Source organism: Notechis scutatus, chromosome 2 (genome assembly GCF_049901735.1).
Source record: "Notechis scutatus isolate UNSWTSFEM ecotype Mainland chromosome 2, rNotScu1.2, whole genome shotgun sequence".
NCBI lineage: Eukaryota > Metazoa > Chordata > Lepidosauria > Squamata > Elapidae > Notechis > Notechis scutatus.
In genome coordinates, this window is record NC_142010.1 from 173,251,822 (window position 1) to 173,269,777 (window position 17,956).

General features: G+C 41.7%; 1 protein-coding gene across 12 annotated transcripts in view; it reads left to right on the top strand.

Annotated features, from left to right (window-relative positions):
* The window catches only part of RNF38 (ring finger protein 38), a 105,624-nt gene that overhangs the window by 59,461 nt on the left and 28,207 nt on the right, over positions 1-17,956 (top strand). The window contains exons 1-2 of one of the 12 annotated variants that reach the window (XM_026672971.2): positions 6,229-6,513; positions 7,537-7,604. The exons of 6 other annotated variants lie outside the window; for them this stretch is intronic. In XM_026672971.2, the coding sequence (XP_026528756.1) occupies positions 7,593-7,604 (12 nt within the window). In that variant the 5' untranslated portion in view covers positions 6,229-6,513; positions 7,537-7,592. Of the gene's footprint in view, positions 1-5,912; positions 6,159-6,222; positions 6,514-7,536; positions 7,605-17,956 lie in introns of those variants that run through there. 5 more of the 12 variants (XM_087957423.1, XM_026672974.2, XM_026672973.2 and 2 more) reach the window with 5 other exon arrangements.

Below are 17,956 nucleotides of genomic sequence, written 5' to 3' on the forward strand. Positions count from 1 at the left end.
ATACTTACAATGGAAGAATGGTTGGTGAAAATGATGGAACTTGTTGGATGGCTAAATTGACTTCTTTGATCAGAGAAAAGAAAATTTACACATTTATTGCTGATTTATTGCCCTTATAGATATTTTGTATGAAACAAAAAATGAACTTATGATTTATGGTTTTGATGATTAGATGGAATGGATTTTAGAAAGAAGAGAGGTATGTTGTAACTATATAATAAATAGGTAAACTTATAACTGTTGTAAAGGAAAATTGAAAGCCACTTCTTCGTATTTTTATCTGTTTCTCCTTAACCGTTTTTCCTTTTAGCTTTTAGCTTCTCTTTGATTTTTCTTTTTCTTTTCTTATATTACTTTGTATTTTCTTTTAAAAATTAATTAAAAATATTTTACAAGGCTAATTAATGTTGTACATGTAGAGTAGGTGGTGATGTATTGAAAACATAACAGTTGTGATTGAATCCCATGGCAAACTGGATCCCTAAACACTGGCTTGAAGATTCTGAAATAATAATGTGTGGTTTTCTGAATGCACTTGGAAATTTTCTCCACAACTTTTGAAAACAATATCAAGTTCTGCCTGATCTGAGATTATAGAGACAGCTCAGGCTATCCAAAGGCCCTCTGCCCTTTTACAGAGTCACATCAGACCTTTGGCTTACTAGGGAATTGAGAGCAATTAGGAAGATTGGATGGTAGTTGGTATACAAATGGAAGAACTCTTGACATAGATCAGATCAGGTATAGATGGAGATCAGTTTGAAATACTACTTTTTAGCAGCAGAAACAATGAAGAATGTTCCTGTTACATCAGCATAGAACAAGTGTTTCCTATATTGTATACCATTTTGCCCACCAAGACATTGGATTAGGGAGAGCTAAACAGATAAATGTTTTGCTCTGAAGAAGTCACGTCTCATTTAATGGGTCACCATGGACCCATTTTGATTTTAGTATTGCTGGGGGCAGTTCAAATAGTACATCCTCAGCAACTATTTTTGGGGATGCTTGTCAGTTTGTAGAGTAAAAGAATGTGGGTAACTTGAAGAGATAAAGCTACCACATGCATACTCAATCCTTTTCAGTCTTGAATGATTAAATTAACCAATACAAAATTAAGTCCTGGTTATAGCAGGTGATGGGGATCCTAATGGGCAGCATGTGTTACATCTATTAAAGAAACTCCTTTGATCTAGGACAGCTGCATATTTATAGGGCAATCTCAAGTATTTATGGAAAAGGTGGTATATTTGCAGCTCCAAATACATGTGAATGACACTGATTACTTGGGCCAATTTCAGTTGAGCTTTTGTATAGGATATGGTAATGAAACTGCTTTGGCTACCTTGGTGGATAATCTATACTGGAAGCTGTAAAATAGGTCCCTTGGTTCTTTACCCTCTTGATAGCTTTTGATAACACTTATATGGCATTCTATTCTAGACTATGTAGTAGGGTTGGGTTTCAGAATGCTACAGGTCAGTGATGTCAAACTTGCAGCCTGCTGGCCAGATGCATCACATGCTGGCCATACCCACCTTCGGTTTAGTGAGGGGGGGGGAAAGTCACAATAAGTCACGTGACAATGTGAGTTTCACACCTGTGCTATAGGTAGCCATCATTTACCAGTGTGGAGCTCTACTGCTAATCAGGGTGGATTTGATTTAAATCAAATTGATTTAAATTATAATCTTTAAAGAGCAACTGTCATCTCTGTCGTGCAGCAGCTCCTTCTCTGACCCGCTGTTGACTCACCGACGGTTCCATTCACTTTGATGGGACGGCTGGTGATGCGGCAGTGACACAACAAAGTGAGGGATGCAGGTGGCAGGTGAATGGATGCCCGCTAACAGGCGCTGCCATGATGTATCTGAAATGACAGGTGCTCTTTAATATTATATTTATAAGCTGGTAGTCTGCTGTTTGGCACTTACACCATTGACCTCCAGTATCCCACAGTTCCATCCTAATTAGCACCTTCATGAAACCACTGCATAGGGGAGCCATGCTGATGGCATGCAATACTGCAGCTGTTTGTTACCACTCAGCAAATCGGTACCTTCAGTATTGCCTTCTTAATAATAGGCTGGATGAGGAAGAACAAACTGAGATTAAATCCAGCCAGCACTGATGCACTATTCCTTTTGCTAATAAAGCCCCCAGTGAATTAGGTGCTTATCATAGTAATTACAAAAGTACAATAAAATATTTTTCCCCAAAATTTCCATTTCATGGAGCAAGAATCTAAGTTTGCCATCCATTAGTTGGTAAAGCGCTGATAAGGACTTTTCCTGCAAGGAAAGCACTTGCTTAGGAGTTGTCCTTTCTATGCACCTCTTTGCACAAACGTGTGCACTCTTATCTGTTAAAAAACCAGTATTTGAAAGAACGTTTAATAATAAACTTGCTGAATGATTATTTCTGAGTAAATTGAATAAATTGATTGAATAAAAAGTGATTAAAATATTTCATACATAGTCGTACATAAGTGTGTTGGGTTGAGGTTCCATTAAGGGGAAGTTATTGGTTTTTTTTTTAAATACTGCCAAACTCCAGCAGTGATTACTCTAAAACCAGCTTCTGGTTTTTATCCAGCGCATTCTAACCATTACTATTTGTTTCTACCTGAACCAATATACAGTAGCTGCCTCTGGTTCCTATGGCAGCACTAGATAATAGCATGTTCTGTTACAACTGCATACATAAAACAGGCTGCTATCCTGGTATTTTTGGTTTGCACTATGCGGTAATACTGGATAGATATACTTTGTATACTGGATACAAAGTGCTGTTTAGTACTGTTGGAAGATTCGCTTTGCTAGGAGACATTTTTTTATGTCGTATGCTTCAACAGTTACATAAAATACCCTGGGTTTTAGCCTTAAAATAACTGCTAATCCATTCTTGGATTACTTTATGTACCAACTGCTAGTTCTGCAGAAACATTTTTTTTCTAACAGCCTACTTCATGAAATGAATCATTGAGAGAAAAACATTTATGCATGTACATAAAGTGTTCGTGGGCAGGTTGAATTAGATGATCCTTAAGATAATTTAGATAAAGTAAGTGACTTACTTGATGTATCTGATACTTGCAATGTTTGAATGTTGTCTTTGATACGTACTAGCTATCTAAAATGTCACTGTTATAAATGAAGTGAGGGGAACCTATAACCAGACTGATCTTTTTATCTTCAGCTCTCTTGCAATTTCATATTATCTTGTTCCTGGAGAAATCTTACCCATGATTTAACATTAGAGCAGTGCTCCACAGGCAATAAAAAGATTTTAGATGTTTTGATGAACGTACTATGACAGCTTTGTATTCATTCATTCATTCATTCATTCATTCATTATGCTAAACAGTACCCCAAATGTATGGATCAGCTTAAGTAATGATCTTAAATTCTGCTTGTACTGATTCTCCCTTGTTACTGATTATCCTTTTTAAAAAATTCTACAGTCCATATACTTACTGTATTAGACTGTTGATGAATAAAACTGAATCCAACAAAAGCTAAATATCTTCCTTAAGGGAGTTTTATCCTTTCTCACCAGTTCTTCCATATTCTGCTCCAAAATTCTTATACACTGCTATCATTTTTTTCTCCTCAAGGGCGAGGCTGTCCTGAAGAGAGATTGCTAGGGCAGCCCTGCATCCTGTTCTTCATGTGTGGTGTATTTCCCCACCACATCTAGTATTCTCTACTTGAATTAAACATATGCAGAAGTGCTTCTAAATCATTTACTGTATTCCTGGCTTTACATTAATTTGAAGCCAGCCTTGAAAAGTGCAAAGCTGTAATGATATATTGTCTAGCAAGTCCTACAATTTTTGGATATTAATTGCCAAAGACAAAATGATAATCCTGGGGTGGAAGGGACTGTTAGTAATCAGATAGCCCTGTATTAACTATACATTGATCATTCACTTAAAGATGCTTATAAGATGCCCTGTCATTAAGAGCAGCAGTTATTACAGTGTTATAGAATATATTTAAATTAGCGGGTCACCTATATTCACACAACTGGCTAAGCCATGGTTACCATAGACATGATTCACTGAACCATAAGCTAACCCTCTCTATGAGACCACATAACACACTGAATTTCAGATTAGCCAATACACTATAGTCTATCATACTATGGAAACTCAGCCATCATAACTCTTGAGGTGTTTTCATTTCTAAATACTTGGTGTAGAAGATCCATTTGAGGTTTTGGCAACTTAAGCTTTGATTATACAAAGTGATCGCATAGAAAGAGGTGAAACAATATTGGAATACTTTCTTCTCTTATACCCCCCCTTCGAAAAATTGTTAGCTTTGAAATAATTATTTTTGTTATCAGTTCTGCTTGAGACATTCAATATCACTTTTCATGAATTGTTTCTCAAACTTATACTTTATACATTGTATCAACCCCTTCCCCCAAATAGAGGGTAAGGGAAAGAGAAATGAGATTGCTACACTATCAAAAATTTAGTACAGTTCTATTTTCTGGTGATTTTACTCACAAATATTAAATCGGCCAGTAAGTTTCTAACTCTATAATCAGATGTGCATTGATATATTGCTGTGATAGCTTGGTTCTATTAGAACGAACGTGATGTCACAAAATTCCAGCAGTGTTGTTTGTTCTTAAAAGAAACACTTGTTAAATGGATAACTGCTGTTTTAAAAAAATAACCATTAAAAGCACTGATTTGAACAAATCCCTCTCAGGGTTCAGTGGGACTTAGCAAAGGTGCAAAAGTACAGGCAATCCTTGACATCATTTAGTGTCAGTTCAAAATTACGATATTGAAAAAAGTGACTTGACTATTTTTCACACTTATGACCATTGCAGCTTTCCCACAAGCTCAAAATTCAGATGCTTGGCAATTGATTTATATTTATGACGGATGTAGTGTCTGGGGTCATGTGATCACCTTTTGCAACAAGCAGTCAATGAGGAAGCCAGATTCACTTAACAAGTTTGTTACTAACTTAATAACTGCAGTCATTCAGTTAACTGTGGCAAGAAAAGTGGTAACATAGGGCAAAATGCATTTAACAAGTCTTTCACTTAGCAACATACATCTTGGGCACAATTGTGGCCGTAAGTTGAGGACTCTCTGTATTAAGGTGGGTTACCTCTCTTTTAGAGTCCTGGGAAAGATTTCTTGAACTGACAGCATCTCGTCCCTCTTATGTCTTATGCAGAAGTCAAGCTCATAGTATCTGGGTCTTCTTAATGCAAAAGATGAATTAGGGGATTTGATATAATCCCCTAACATTTTTTTTTTTTTGCATTAAAGCTGTCGAAAATTATACTGCCATAGCATGTGGACAGACACACAGTTTTGGAGGAGAGGGGAGCGACTGAGATAAAGGAATTCGCTGTCTGCTTCCCCCTTCCCCCTGGTGTGCAGTGAAATTCATCTTCAACACCCTGTGGTTTTTCCATCCCAGTTTAGGGTGGATATAGAAAGTGATTGTGTGCTAAGGGGTGAAGCAGGTTTCAGATGCCTTGTTGTCTCCTAAGCCCCTTCCTCCCACATTTTGTTGCCCTGATATATGGTGCCCGATAGCATGGTGGGAGGTGTTTTAAAAGAGGTGCACATATTCTGATTTTGTTATTGTAATTCCAGTCAGTCAAGCAACATCCCCTCCCCTTCAGCTCCAAGAGAGACCGTAGGCAGAGGCTCTTCAAAAGAAGCCGAGGGTTGTTGGGTTTTTTTGTTTTTTTTATGTCCTCGACCCAAAAGCCAGACGCCTTCACCAGTCAGTATTGGGAGCGGGGGAAATGAAAGAAGGGTCGCCACAAATTGAAACTTAAAAAAAGAAAAAGAAGAAGAAAGGCAACCCTAGATTCGACTCCGCCTTCTTAAAGGAGAAAGGCGTCGGAGGGAGGGGCCGCCCGGCAGTCACGTGCACGGCCGCCGCCACAGCGAGTCTTTCCTAAAGCAACAGCCCTCCAGCGCGGGCAGGCTGTTAGGTCTACGTCACCGTGCTGACGTAAAGAAGACATCCTCTGGTGGGCTCCGCGTAACTGAGCTAAAACAAAGGAAGGGCTCCTCTGGTTGCTTGGCGGAGTGGGGGGGCGCGGGAGGCGGAGAGGAGGCGGAGCCGAAGGGCTCGCAGGCGATCAAGACTCGGCTTTGGCGACGGCGATTGGTAAGCAAGGAAGTCAATAGGCGTGACGTCACTGTTCCTCTGCTGGCTGAGTGGGTATTCCTTAGGGAGGGGGGGGAGGGACCAGAGCATCATGGAGAGCAGCGGAGGTGGTGGGTTCTGGACGTTGGCGGCAACCGGGCAGGGAAAAGGTTCTGAGAACGTTGGTAGCGACGCGGTCGGGCGCTCATTGAGGGAGGCGGCGCGGTCGGGTCCTTTCTTGTGATGGGCGGATGGAGTCGCACTGATTATCCAGGAAGCCATTGCAGGGGGTGGTGTGGCAGAGCTGGGCCTACTGGTGCAAGCGGTGGCCGCCGCCGCCCCCGAAAACAAGGAGACCCCTCGCAGCTCCCGTAAGGTACCAGCGCCTGGACGGGGAGGGGGAAGACTCCGGGTTTGGTTTCTCGTGCCCCTCCCGCCCCTCTTCTATTTCCCGCGGATAACAAACTGCCTCTAGACCTGACAGGGAAGGCGGCGGGGTGGAGGGGAGGTTGCCTCGTCTAGGAGGAGCTCCTTGCACCACCACCCTGAGCGAAGCTTTCTCTTCCTTCCTATGGGATGTTGGGGTGCTAACATTTACGGTTGTTTCGTGAGGGAAGCAGTAATGGAACCAATGCAGGCTGCAGACGTCCACTACTAAGACCTGTTTAAAAAGGTTGGCATGAACACAGAAGGGCTGGGGAGGCGGTGTGGGATTGCATTCACACTCCCCCCCCACACACACACACATACCTTTTGAATGGTTGTAGGAATGTGCTGGGAGGTCTGTCCTTTGTGTCTCCCTCCCCCCCCCCCTTTCTCAGGAGAGGGGAGGTTGCTGTGTTTTCTTATAGCTTGGTGTTAATATATCAGGTGGGGATTGGAGAGAGAGGAAAGGCAGGCTCCTAAAACCAGTGGAACCTGAAATGAGGAAAGTGGGGAAGGTGTGGAGGAAGACCATAACATGGTCTTGAAACCATCCTACCACCTTCTCTCCTTCAACATTTGTTTACTATAAATTGCATAGCACGTATAAAGGGGACAGGGAAACATCACAGTGACTTCTTCTGATTTGGGGATAGTTCATTGAATCACACTTTCTAATGTTTTGAGAGTTTGCTGTGTGTTACTTACAGTTCCATTTTTCCATGTGTGTCTGTTCTGAAAGGATAGGTTTGCAGAAATGGATGTAATACTTCAGTGGTTCCAAGCCGTTCTCTTTCCATCCCACACAGCTTATATTGAATACTTTACAAAGAAAACGGTTACAGTGACCCATATGTGATATTGGGGGATTGAAACGCTACAGTACGTGTTATATGTGCTAATTTATAGTCCTGCCTTTTTAGTAGCAGTTTTAGTCGAGGTGCAAAAGCAATCATATGTTGTTCTTCTGAAATAGGTGGAGTGGACAGAGAGGAAACATTGGAAGGGAGAGGAAAAAGTATTCAGTGAAGAATGAAAAGAAAGGTTGGTGTGACAGGAGTGTAAGGAATTGTATGATGGTGTCTACATGGATTATGGAAAAGCTATACAATTTCTTTAATTGCATACTTACCAGTTTTCCTGAAGACACATTGCATACTTATATAAATATATAAAAGCTAAGTTTCTTTTGAAAAGCTAGTCATAACTAGGTTAGATAGCATCCCGTGCAGGTCAGATCTCAAGGATTTGCATTTGAAATAACTATCTCTTCTGCCCTGTGTTCACAGTTGATAAAAAAGTGTACTTTTTATCATTTTCTTACTAATGACAAATGTCTGTGATATATATTATCTCAATTATAAATATTGCAATAGTATGTTCTGAAGCATTGGCCATTATATTTTTGCAGGATGTGTTGTAGGTGCTTTCATAAAATGGATACTGGGGAAATTGGTTCATTTTCAAAATGGCTTTAATGGAGACATAATTAGTCCCCCCCCCCCCGCCCCGCAAAAAAGTAATTGCAGAACCCTTGTAGCTTTCTTATTCTATTATTTCTGCTTTGGTGCAATTGTCCATTTTTATTTTCTAAGACAATGTGCTGCCATTTAGAAGGAAATATTTCCTTTGCTATATGACAACTACTATTTTAAGTTTTATTTTTCCTTAAAATCAAGGAAGCTGGTGACCAAAATATCTTTAAGCGTGGTATTATTACTCTGGCAGGTACTTAAGTTCTGCGATACATATGTATTATCTAGGAGGTTTCCCATATGTATGCTCCTATACATATGGGAATGTTGTTTTGGTTGGGGATGTATGAGATACATAATAACAATAGCTATTTATAAATGTTTATGAACTGTTCAGCTTCAAAGAAGCCATGAGTTGTATCCAGTGGTATTCTTTCCTATCTTTTACTTTCATTTGCAAATTCTCTTCAGGCCAAGCTCTGCAGATTTTAAGCTCTCCTGAGAAGTTTAGAGAAGGATGGGATGCAGGGAGGGGGGAAAATTAGGTGCATCCATTTGTATAAGTGTCAAGATACATCCTCCAAAGTTTGAAATTGTACCTGCAGTTAGGGATTTTTTCATCTATTAAGTATCATCAAATCTAATAATATAATTGCTTTGAATTAAGCTTTCTAGATAAGAAAGATTAGGTCAATGCTCTTTATAAATACTAAGAAACTACCACTTCGGTATGGAAGTATCCATTTTGGTGCTTAAGCTTCTATAGTATGATGGTAAAACAGTAAATTAACTTGGCCAAGGTTGTTAGAAGTAGAATAAAGCAATTGTTAGAGCAAGAGCTAGATCATTGTATTTGGAGATTGGTTGAGTGTCATATAGTATTGAGATGAAGGCTCTGAAAATCCATCTGGGAAAGAGCCTAACTGTTCCAACTGTGTTTTGTAATAGCGCTATCTAGGTGTCTAATGATTTGAACAGTTTTTTCTTAAATCAAGATATATTTGTTATGAAAAATTGAAATTAATAGTCTGGTGTATTTTTTTACAGTGCATATTAATAGGTATTTTAATTAGAGCATTGGTTTACACTTAAATACTGCCTTAATATGGAGTATGTTTAGTCTTCAAAGCACATGCCTCTGAAGTATACTGTAGATCAGTGGTTCCCAAAGTGGGCGGTACTGCCCCCTGGGGGGCAGTGGGATGCCTTAGGGGGGCGCTAAGAGGCAAGGAGGTCGTCAGGGGGGCATTCAAGGCGCCGGCCCTGCAGGCTCACTGACTGCCAGCCCCGCAGCCCATTGACTGTTTCATCGCTCCGTAGCCGGCGCCTCGAAATGCAGAACCCACGCGCAGTGAGCCTTGCCAAGCCTGGGGGGAGAGGTGGGAGGTGGTGGAAAGGGGGTGCCTTAGCTTGCAGGCTGCCCTCTCCGGTGGAAGCAGCGGAGGTGCGCCAGAAGCCCCGAAAGCAAAACCCTCCCAAGGCGCACAGTGGAAGGGGTGGGTGGTCCGGCATTAGGGCCTCCTTCACTGGAGAACAAGGGAGCACGCAGCGCCCGCCCAGCCTCCACCTCGCCAGCCGAGCTTGCGCGCAGGATGCGGGTGGGTTCAGCTGCGGCTCTGCAAGGTGTGTGGCTCAGTTCGGTTCGGCTCTGTGGCCGTCCTGGACCTAGAACCTAGCCTTCCTCTGCAGCCCGGTTCTTCTGACCGAGCCTTGCACTTGCTTGCTTGCTTGCTTGCTTAGTTTCCAAGCAATCGTTCCCTCCGCCGGTCTGGGCTGCTTTTGCACGCCTTCCTCCTCCCGAGTGGAGCGTAAAGATGGGCGGAACGCTTCCCTGAAGTTGGGAGTCTCTGAGCGTGTGGAGAGTACCTCCCCTTGCTTGCCCCGATGGAAGTGGATCTTGGGTTGAAGCAAAGAGGGTGAAGTCGGCCTCATCGCTGCCCTGGGGAGGTTGGCATTGCAAAATTGGATGCCAAAGAAAGAACTGGGGCAGGGGGCTGGAGAAGGGGCAGAGGGGCAGCTGCATTAAGGAGCAAGAAGATCTTCGCCATGGTTTATTGACTAAGCCGGAATCAAACAGCATGCTAAACTCTAAACCAGAATGGCTGGGTTGATACATTCAGCCCTTGTTTCTCAACCTTGGCAACTTGTGTGGACTTCAATTCCCACTCTGGCTTTGCTCTACTTTCCCAAAGTGTCGCTGCTGTCACATTCTGTCTGTCTGTCTGTCAGTCCGTCCGTGCAATCCATCCATCCAAGGTCTGCCTGTCTGCCTGCCTTCCTGCCTAGCTACCTACCTGCCTGCCTGTCTTTCTGTCTACCTACCTACCTACCAATATAGATCTATCTATCTATCATCTATCTATCTATCTATCTATCTATCTATCTATCTATCTATCTATCTATCTATCTATCTATCTATCTATCCATACATACATACATACATACATACATACATACATACAAAAGGTCTATTTGTCTGTTTGCCTGCCTACCTACCTGCTACCTGTCTTTCTGTCTACCTACCTACCTATCTACCAATATAGATCTATCTACCTACCTGCCTACCTACTTATCTACCAATCTACCTACCTATCCATACATTCATCCAAAAGGTCTGCCTGCCTGCCTGCCTGCCTACCTACCTATCTATCTACCTATCTGTCTCTCTCTGTCTCTCTATCCATTCAATCATCCATCCATGTTCGAAGCTCCAGCCCCGCAGGTACATTGGGAAAGTAGAGCAAAGCCAGTCTGGGAGGGAGGGAATGAGGGGGGGGGGAGAGAAAGAGAGAGAGAGTGAGAGGGAGGGAGAGGAGAGAGAGAGAGAGAGAGAGAGAGAGCTGATGCATTGGATTGAAATGAGGCCTAGTTTAGACTGAGGCCCTTTTCCACATTGAAACCTCCTTGGCTTCTATTAAAGGTTTTGTGGACGAAACATGGTCAAGACTTATCAGGAAGCTCTCACATTTTGTTGAGGCTTTAAACGGGATCCATTGGACCAGATCTCCACCCTAAAAATTACTTTTCCCAAATGTATTACGGTGCCAATTCTGAAGAAGGCAAAACCAAAATGTACTAGTAAATTACAAGGAGAACACACACACACACACACACACACACTCTTCTAACCCTGCTGGAGCGGTGATTGGACTAGAATAGATAACTCATTATCTTTCTCCTCCCTCCCTCCTTCTTTATTTCTTTTTCTTTCTGTCCCTTCCTTCCATTCCCTCTCTTTCTTGGTCCCTTTTTCTTTCTTTCTTTCCCTTTTCTTTCTTTTCTTCTCTCTCTCTCTCTCTCTCTCTCTCTTCTCTCTCTCTCTTTCCCTCTCTCAGGCTCACCCCACTGACTTGCTTGGGTAGGACTGTGCAGTGCAGTGGGCTCAATGGGGTGGACCTGTGGGGCCGGCACCTAGAACATGGCAGTGGCAGCATGTTTGAAAAGTAGAGCAAAGCCAGAGATTGGTAATTTTTGCTGCAAAGAATCACAAAAGCTTCTGGGTTGTGCACAAGAAGGGACACACATGTCAATGCAATTCAGCAACATAAAATAAAGAGATACAAATAAAATAAATCAACAAGAATCGGCAAAGCAGCTCTGCTTAGATTTTATTCACTACTAGAATCTAATCAGAGATGCTTTGCCGATTCTAGTCCAATGACCAGCTCCAGCAGGGTTGGAAGGGAGTATGCGTATATGTGTGTACGTGGCTGTCAAAACTCCAAAAACAGGTCAAGTAGTTCTGGGGAGGCCAGTCATAAATTAGAACACTTGCTAAACAACTGGCTATTGGGTGAGGACCACTTGTTTGCCAGTCACCTGGCCATGCCCACCCAGTCACATGACTACCAAACCACACCTATCCGGTCATGTGACCAGCAAGCCACGCCAGCCAGTCGTGACCAGCAAGCCGCACCCACCCAGTCACGTGACCAGCAAGCCACACCCTCAAATTAGGCCATGCCCACAGAAATTTGAATCCCACCCCTGGGTGGGGGGCACCGAGGATGAGTTTGTAGCACCAAGGGGCGGTGGACTGAAAAAGTTTGGGAACCACTGCTGTAGATATATTTACATAGAAATAAGCTGGGGAAATCTGAATGCTTGCAATAGCATAATCCTTTGCTTGATGCCTGAACAATAGGAAATTCCAAAATAAAGCCATAATTATGTTACTGGAGAGTGGTTTATCATAATATGAAAATAATAAGTACAATGACATAGTTTTTTATTATTATTTCCCTTTTGGGGATCAAACTCAAACTTTTGCTCTCTCATTTTAAAATTTGCAATACTTAAAATTAGTTAATATATTTCAATCATTTCTTGATAGTAATAAATACATACATATTGGTTAGTGTAGTTAGTGCTGTGCCTTGGATTTAAAAAGTGACCCAAGTTCAGATATTTTGAATGTTTTGTGTAAAGATAGTGGGACCTTTTAAGAATTCCTTTGCTTTGTGTTTTCTGGATCATAAAAGTACATGGGTTAGTCCTCTAGTAACCATCCAGAACTCAGGAAAGAGTTCAGAGATTGTTTTTTTAATAATGGAATTTCCTACAGCAAACAATTGAAACAATTACATAAATGTTTGCAGTTTTCTCAAACACAGAATTTACAACATAGTTAATAAGTATTGATTTATTTCAGTAATTCCACCCATAAACAGCTTAATTTACTATTTTTCATATATTTTATATCAGTATACTTTTTTGATTGGTGACTTCACAGTGCACATGTTTGTGTGATTGCGCCATCTACAAATCTGAAAAACAAAATAGGAAATCTAGTAAACGTGCAGTACCTGTTTTTTCTATTTGGTAACTTACCTCGAAAGAAAATGAAACATAAAAAGAAGACATGTTCAGCAATTTTATATTACAGCTTTTTTACTGCTATCTTTCTGTTGCAAAGTATTTAAAAGTAATAAATTAATTTGTTTACCAAGTAGATGTTAGTATTTTTTATGCCTAGAGGATTCTGAATCTCAAGATAACAGTATATTCTTAACTGACCGTAAATCTGGTTTTTAAAAAATTAACTTTCTCTTGATGAGATTGTAGTCTAGATCTCTGAGGCTTCCACTGTTTAAACTTTTGCAATTGGCAGAAAACCATTATGTCAGTTTTCCCTGCCAATTCCATCATGTTGATTCCATTTCTTTTTTTAAAAGTGCATAGTTTTTTCTGCAAGGTATTTATGAATTATTAGTTTTATGCGTATCTTATCAATATTCTAAATTTATATTTTGTGAATTGTCTATTATATGCACATTATATAAAACATTTAATGACAACAATGGTATATAACTAGTGATATTTGAAAATGTTATTCACTATCTCATTAACATTTGGTATTTTGAGAGAAAAAACATTGAGAACTATTGTTAATGTCTAATTTTAGGAATAATATGCATTATTAAAATCTTTGAGAAATAGTTTTGGAAGGCCCACTATATTAACTTTATAGTAAAATAAAATTTTACTATGTTTTATTTTAAAATTAGTAATGGAGCTTCATGAACAATGCATATATATTTTTCTGCAACAGAAAACTAGTTCTGTTGATATTGTAAAATGACTGAGAATTACAACTAGTTAATTTGAAAATGTCAGCTGTGATAAATAGCATAATGTGAGTATATGGCATAATAAAGCATATTTCACAAGAATTGTGGTATAGACATGGGAATCTGTGGTCTTCCACATGCTATATTTCAACAAAGTCTAGGCTTCTGTGACCTTGTGATATATCACTGTTTGGTCATTAACCAAAGTTAAAATGCTTTGAATGCTGTGATTGATTGATTCTCTTATTGCACAGCCTAAGCTTCAGCTGCCTTTTTTCTTTGTTATGCCAATCATGGATATTGAGGAATTACTTAACTCGAGAAATGAGAGATAAACTGATCAAAATCCATATTTATTACATTCAGAATTTCAAGATTTTATGTTGGAGGAGGATTTATCAAAGTTGACAAAGATGAGATAGGAAAAACAGAGGTATCTTACAAAAAAACCAGTTAACGCATATTTTCTAACCCACTTTTAATCACTGCTTTTCTTTGTGTTACTGCTACTGCTAAATAGTCTAGAACCCAGAGAGAAAGAAGCAGCTCCCAAACAGGAACACCCACTGTATCTCAGCTGCTAAGACCAGTTGCAAGTGAATAAAATATATTGTATGTTCTGCTTAGAACCAGAGAGGAATTTATTCCTTTTCAGTCAAGATCTCTCCTCACTCCCTTGATTAGCCCTGCTGGTTGAAACTGGATGGTTGCAGGTTTCCTGTGCCTACTGTAAATGCATACAACCTCTTTGCAGCATAAATTGCATGTTTGGGTGGAGTGGAGCAGAGAGAAAATTGACACTGTCAAAGCTTTAAGCTTTGTTGGCAGTAAAATAATACATTTTTTCTTACGTGCTTATTGTCATAATTTGACTTCCCCATCCATCTGTATTTATCATTTCTCAAGACTACAGATCATTTTTATTTACTTACAAATTTTAACTGCAATTAATGAGGGGGTAAAGAATACAAGAACCTTGAGAAGATCAGCTTGTACAACCATGATAGTATAAGAGAGATAGAATCCAATTTATCTAGACCACAAATGGTTTAATACAGTTGATAGATCGTTACTGTGACACACACACACATATATATATATATATATATATATATATATATATATATATATATATATATATATATATATATATATATATATATATATATATATATATATATTAATTTTCCACTCAGATCACATGGGATACAATACTACACATAATATATTTATGCCACATGCAAGGGAGATTTTCTGGCTTTCATAACTGGATTTTTAGCAATACCAGTTTGTACAGTATTGTACATAATGGAATAATACACAGAAGTATTAGTTTAAATTGCTTTGCCTAAGAAAATGAATTAGATGTTTGATTCATACTTTTTTCCCAGCAGCAGCAACCATAAAAACAAAAACAAAAAAGACTGGAAAAGAGGGAAATTGGGAGAGAATACGATCTGACAACATAGTGAGATTTTCAGAGTTGTTTTTTTAAATCAATCCAGAGGTGGCATTGGATCATCCCTAGTACCACTTATTGTTGTCTGTAGTATTCTCCTCCATGCTGCATCGAGAGCCCAGGATGGGTTGACTCCTTCCTATGACGTCGTAGCTGAGTCTGTACTAAGATATAAAAGCCAGCCCCCGGGAGCTTTTGACTCAGCTCCTTTCAGTCAGTAGCTGTGTCTCTGAAAGCGTTCTGTTAGATAGCAATCACCAGCGATCTTCAGTATTTTTTTCCTCTCTTCAAGCAGCTCCCAGGGATCTGGGCAGCTGCTCTTTCAGGAGAGCCCTGCAACGTTGGGAGCAGCGTCACAGAGCTCTGTGCAGGCAAGCTGGGCAGCGTCTGCAGACCTCCCCCACACCTGCAGTTTGGAGTGATCGTAAACACGATGGGCAAACTGATAAGAGCTCCAGCCAGCTTATCGTGTAGCTGGTTGCTGTGTTTTTCCCTTGCTGACTTCGCTCAGGGCTCTGTATAGCCTAAGGAGCGATTCTTCAATCTTGGAGCCTGTTTTCCTGTAGTCAGCGGCCATCTTGAATTCAAGCCTTCCACCACAAGGTGAGTGGCCATTTTGTAAGCCCGGGGGCCATTTATACCCTAAGGGGCTTAATAGAAAAATTTCTAAACCGCTTCTTTCCAACGCAAGAACCTTTATTTTACAAATGGAGCAAGATAAGGCTCAGGCAGAGCTTTCCCCCCCAGTCTCTTAAGCACAATAGGAGAAAAAGACGTAGGCAACGCACCCAATCAGTCCAGAGGGAGGTGGCTGCTAAAATCAAAGCTAAGGCTCTAGCCCCTAAGAAGGCAACTCAGGCTGAATTGAGGGCAGAGAAGCGCAGACATGCAGCTCTAGAGAGGCAGTTCAACAGAACTATTCAACAGAAGGGAGTGCAACTATAGCATGTTTCAGGTGATACTCGTGGGCCCCAACCAAGCCCTCCCAGGGGAGGAGAAGTTATCTATGAGCCTTTCCATACTCCATCCTGGTCTGAGGCTCTTGCTGTACAGTCAGATCCTCAGGATTTAAGCAGATCTGGGCCTTATTTCCAACAGGCTTCTGTGCCCTATGCTCCTCCCCCTCCCTCCAGGCCTTGAACCTCTCCTCAATCTAGGCCTGAAGCCACCTTCACTCCCACAGCAGCGGGCCTTCAGCCTTCTGCCTCTACCTTTGAGCATAGACCAAGGGATATCCAAGATGTAGTTTCATCAGCCATTAGGCAGGGATTGGCTGAAGGCTTCAAGCAAATTCTTCAACTTCTGGAAAGGGTTCAGGCCCTTCTCCCTTCTCAATCTATAAGTTCCTTGCCTCATCATCCTGATTTACACAGACCTCAGGACCTCAGGGTCCATTCTTCTCTACCAGAATGGGAGGAGGTTGATGAGGAAGGAAGGCCTTCGCCATCTGAACACAGTTACTCCTCTCATTCAGAGTGTGAAGAGGGTGAGATTTTTGACCAAAATCTTTCAGAGGAACAGGATTCTCGCCCAGAGCAGACATCCTCTGCATTGGTCTTCGAACCTACTCTCTTCAGACCATTACTCAGCAAGGCCTTGGTCACTGCCAAGCTGTCGCCAGAGGAAGTGGCTCCTGAGCCACAAGGAAATCCCTCTAGCCAATGGGATTTGCTCTTCTCCAAGCCTGTAGTGCATGCAGAGGTTTTGCCTTCTCCCATTTTGTTCCTGGACATGGTCAAGGAACAGTGCGCTTCTCCTTTGGCAGGTCCTCGCCCATCTTCTCTAGATAAGCGTTTCTACAATGTCAGCACAGCTCTGGACAATGCCCTGGCAGTGCCTTCTGTTGACATTCCGGTTCTGGCCTCGTTCTCATCTTCTGGCACTCCCACGGAGCTAGAAGATATCCTGAAACTGGGTGATAAACGTTCCGAACAGCCCCTCAAGCGCAATCATCAGGCTGCTGCTTGGGCTGTTCGGGCTTCAACAGCAGCATTCTTCTTCACCAGGGCATCCATACGGTGGCTGCGCCAACTCCAGAATAGATTGCCTGCTTCTGACCTTCGGTCTCACCAAGACCTTAATAAGATTATTGCAGTGGCGGAATTCACTTCGGATGCCACTCTCAATTCCTCCAAATTTGCATCCAAGGCCATGGCATCTTCTGTAGCAGCAAGGAGACTTTTATGGCTCCGAAATTGGCAGGCGGAGTCACACCAAAAATGGAAGCTGGCTTCAGTTCCATTCGCAGGCGATAAGCTTTTTGGCGATGCTCTGGAACCTTATCTCATCGAAACCAGAGATAAACGTAAAATTCTCTCTTCCTCTGAGAAGAAAGCCGACTATCGCCCTGCTCCTTATCACCTTCCTGCCTTCCGAGCGGAGATCTCATCTCGCTTCCCCCGCTCTCACAGGCCATACTCCCAACGCCAAGACCAACGGGCGGAAACATCTGGCAGGCAACAACCTTCTACTGGTAAACGGCCCTTTCGGGGGGAGGGGGTCATTCCTTCCGTCGCTCTAAGTAATCCCTTGTTCTCCCCATCCATCGGAGGTCGCCTAGCCTTCTTTGCCTCCAAATGGGAGGAGTCAGCGACGGACACCTGGGTGCTCAGCACTATTAGGTGAGGGTTACAATTGGACTTCCTAACCCCACCCCCCACACACCCCAAAATTTTTGATCTGTCCTGTGTCTCGGGACATTTCCAGGCAAGCCCTCATGAATCAGGCCATTCAGCACCTTCTTGAAATCAGGGCTATTCAACCTGTTCCCCTGTTCAACGGGGACGTGGACTTTACTCTCGCCTTTTCATCGTTCCCAAAGCCTCAGGGGGGTGGCGAGCCATCCTTGATCTAAAATTTCTCAACCAATTTGTAAAATACAGGCGATTTAAA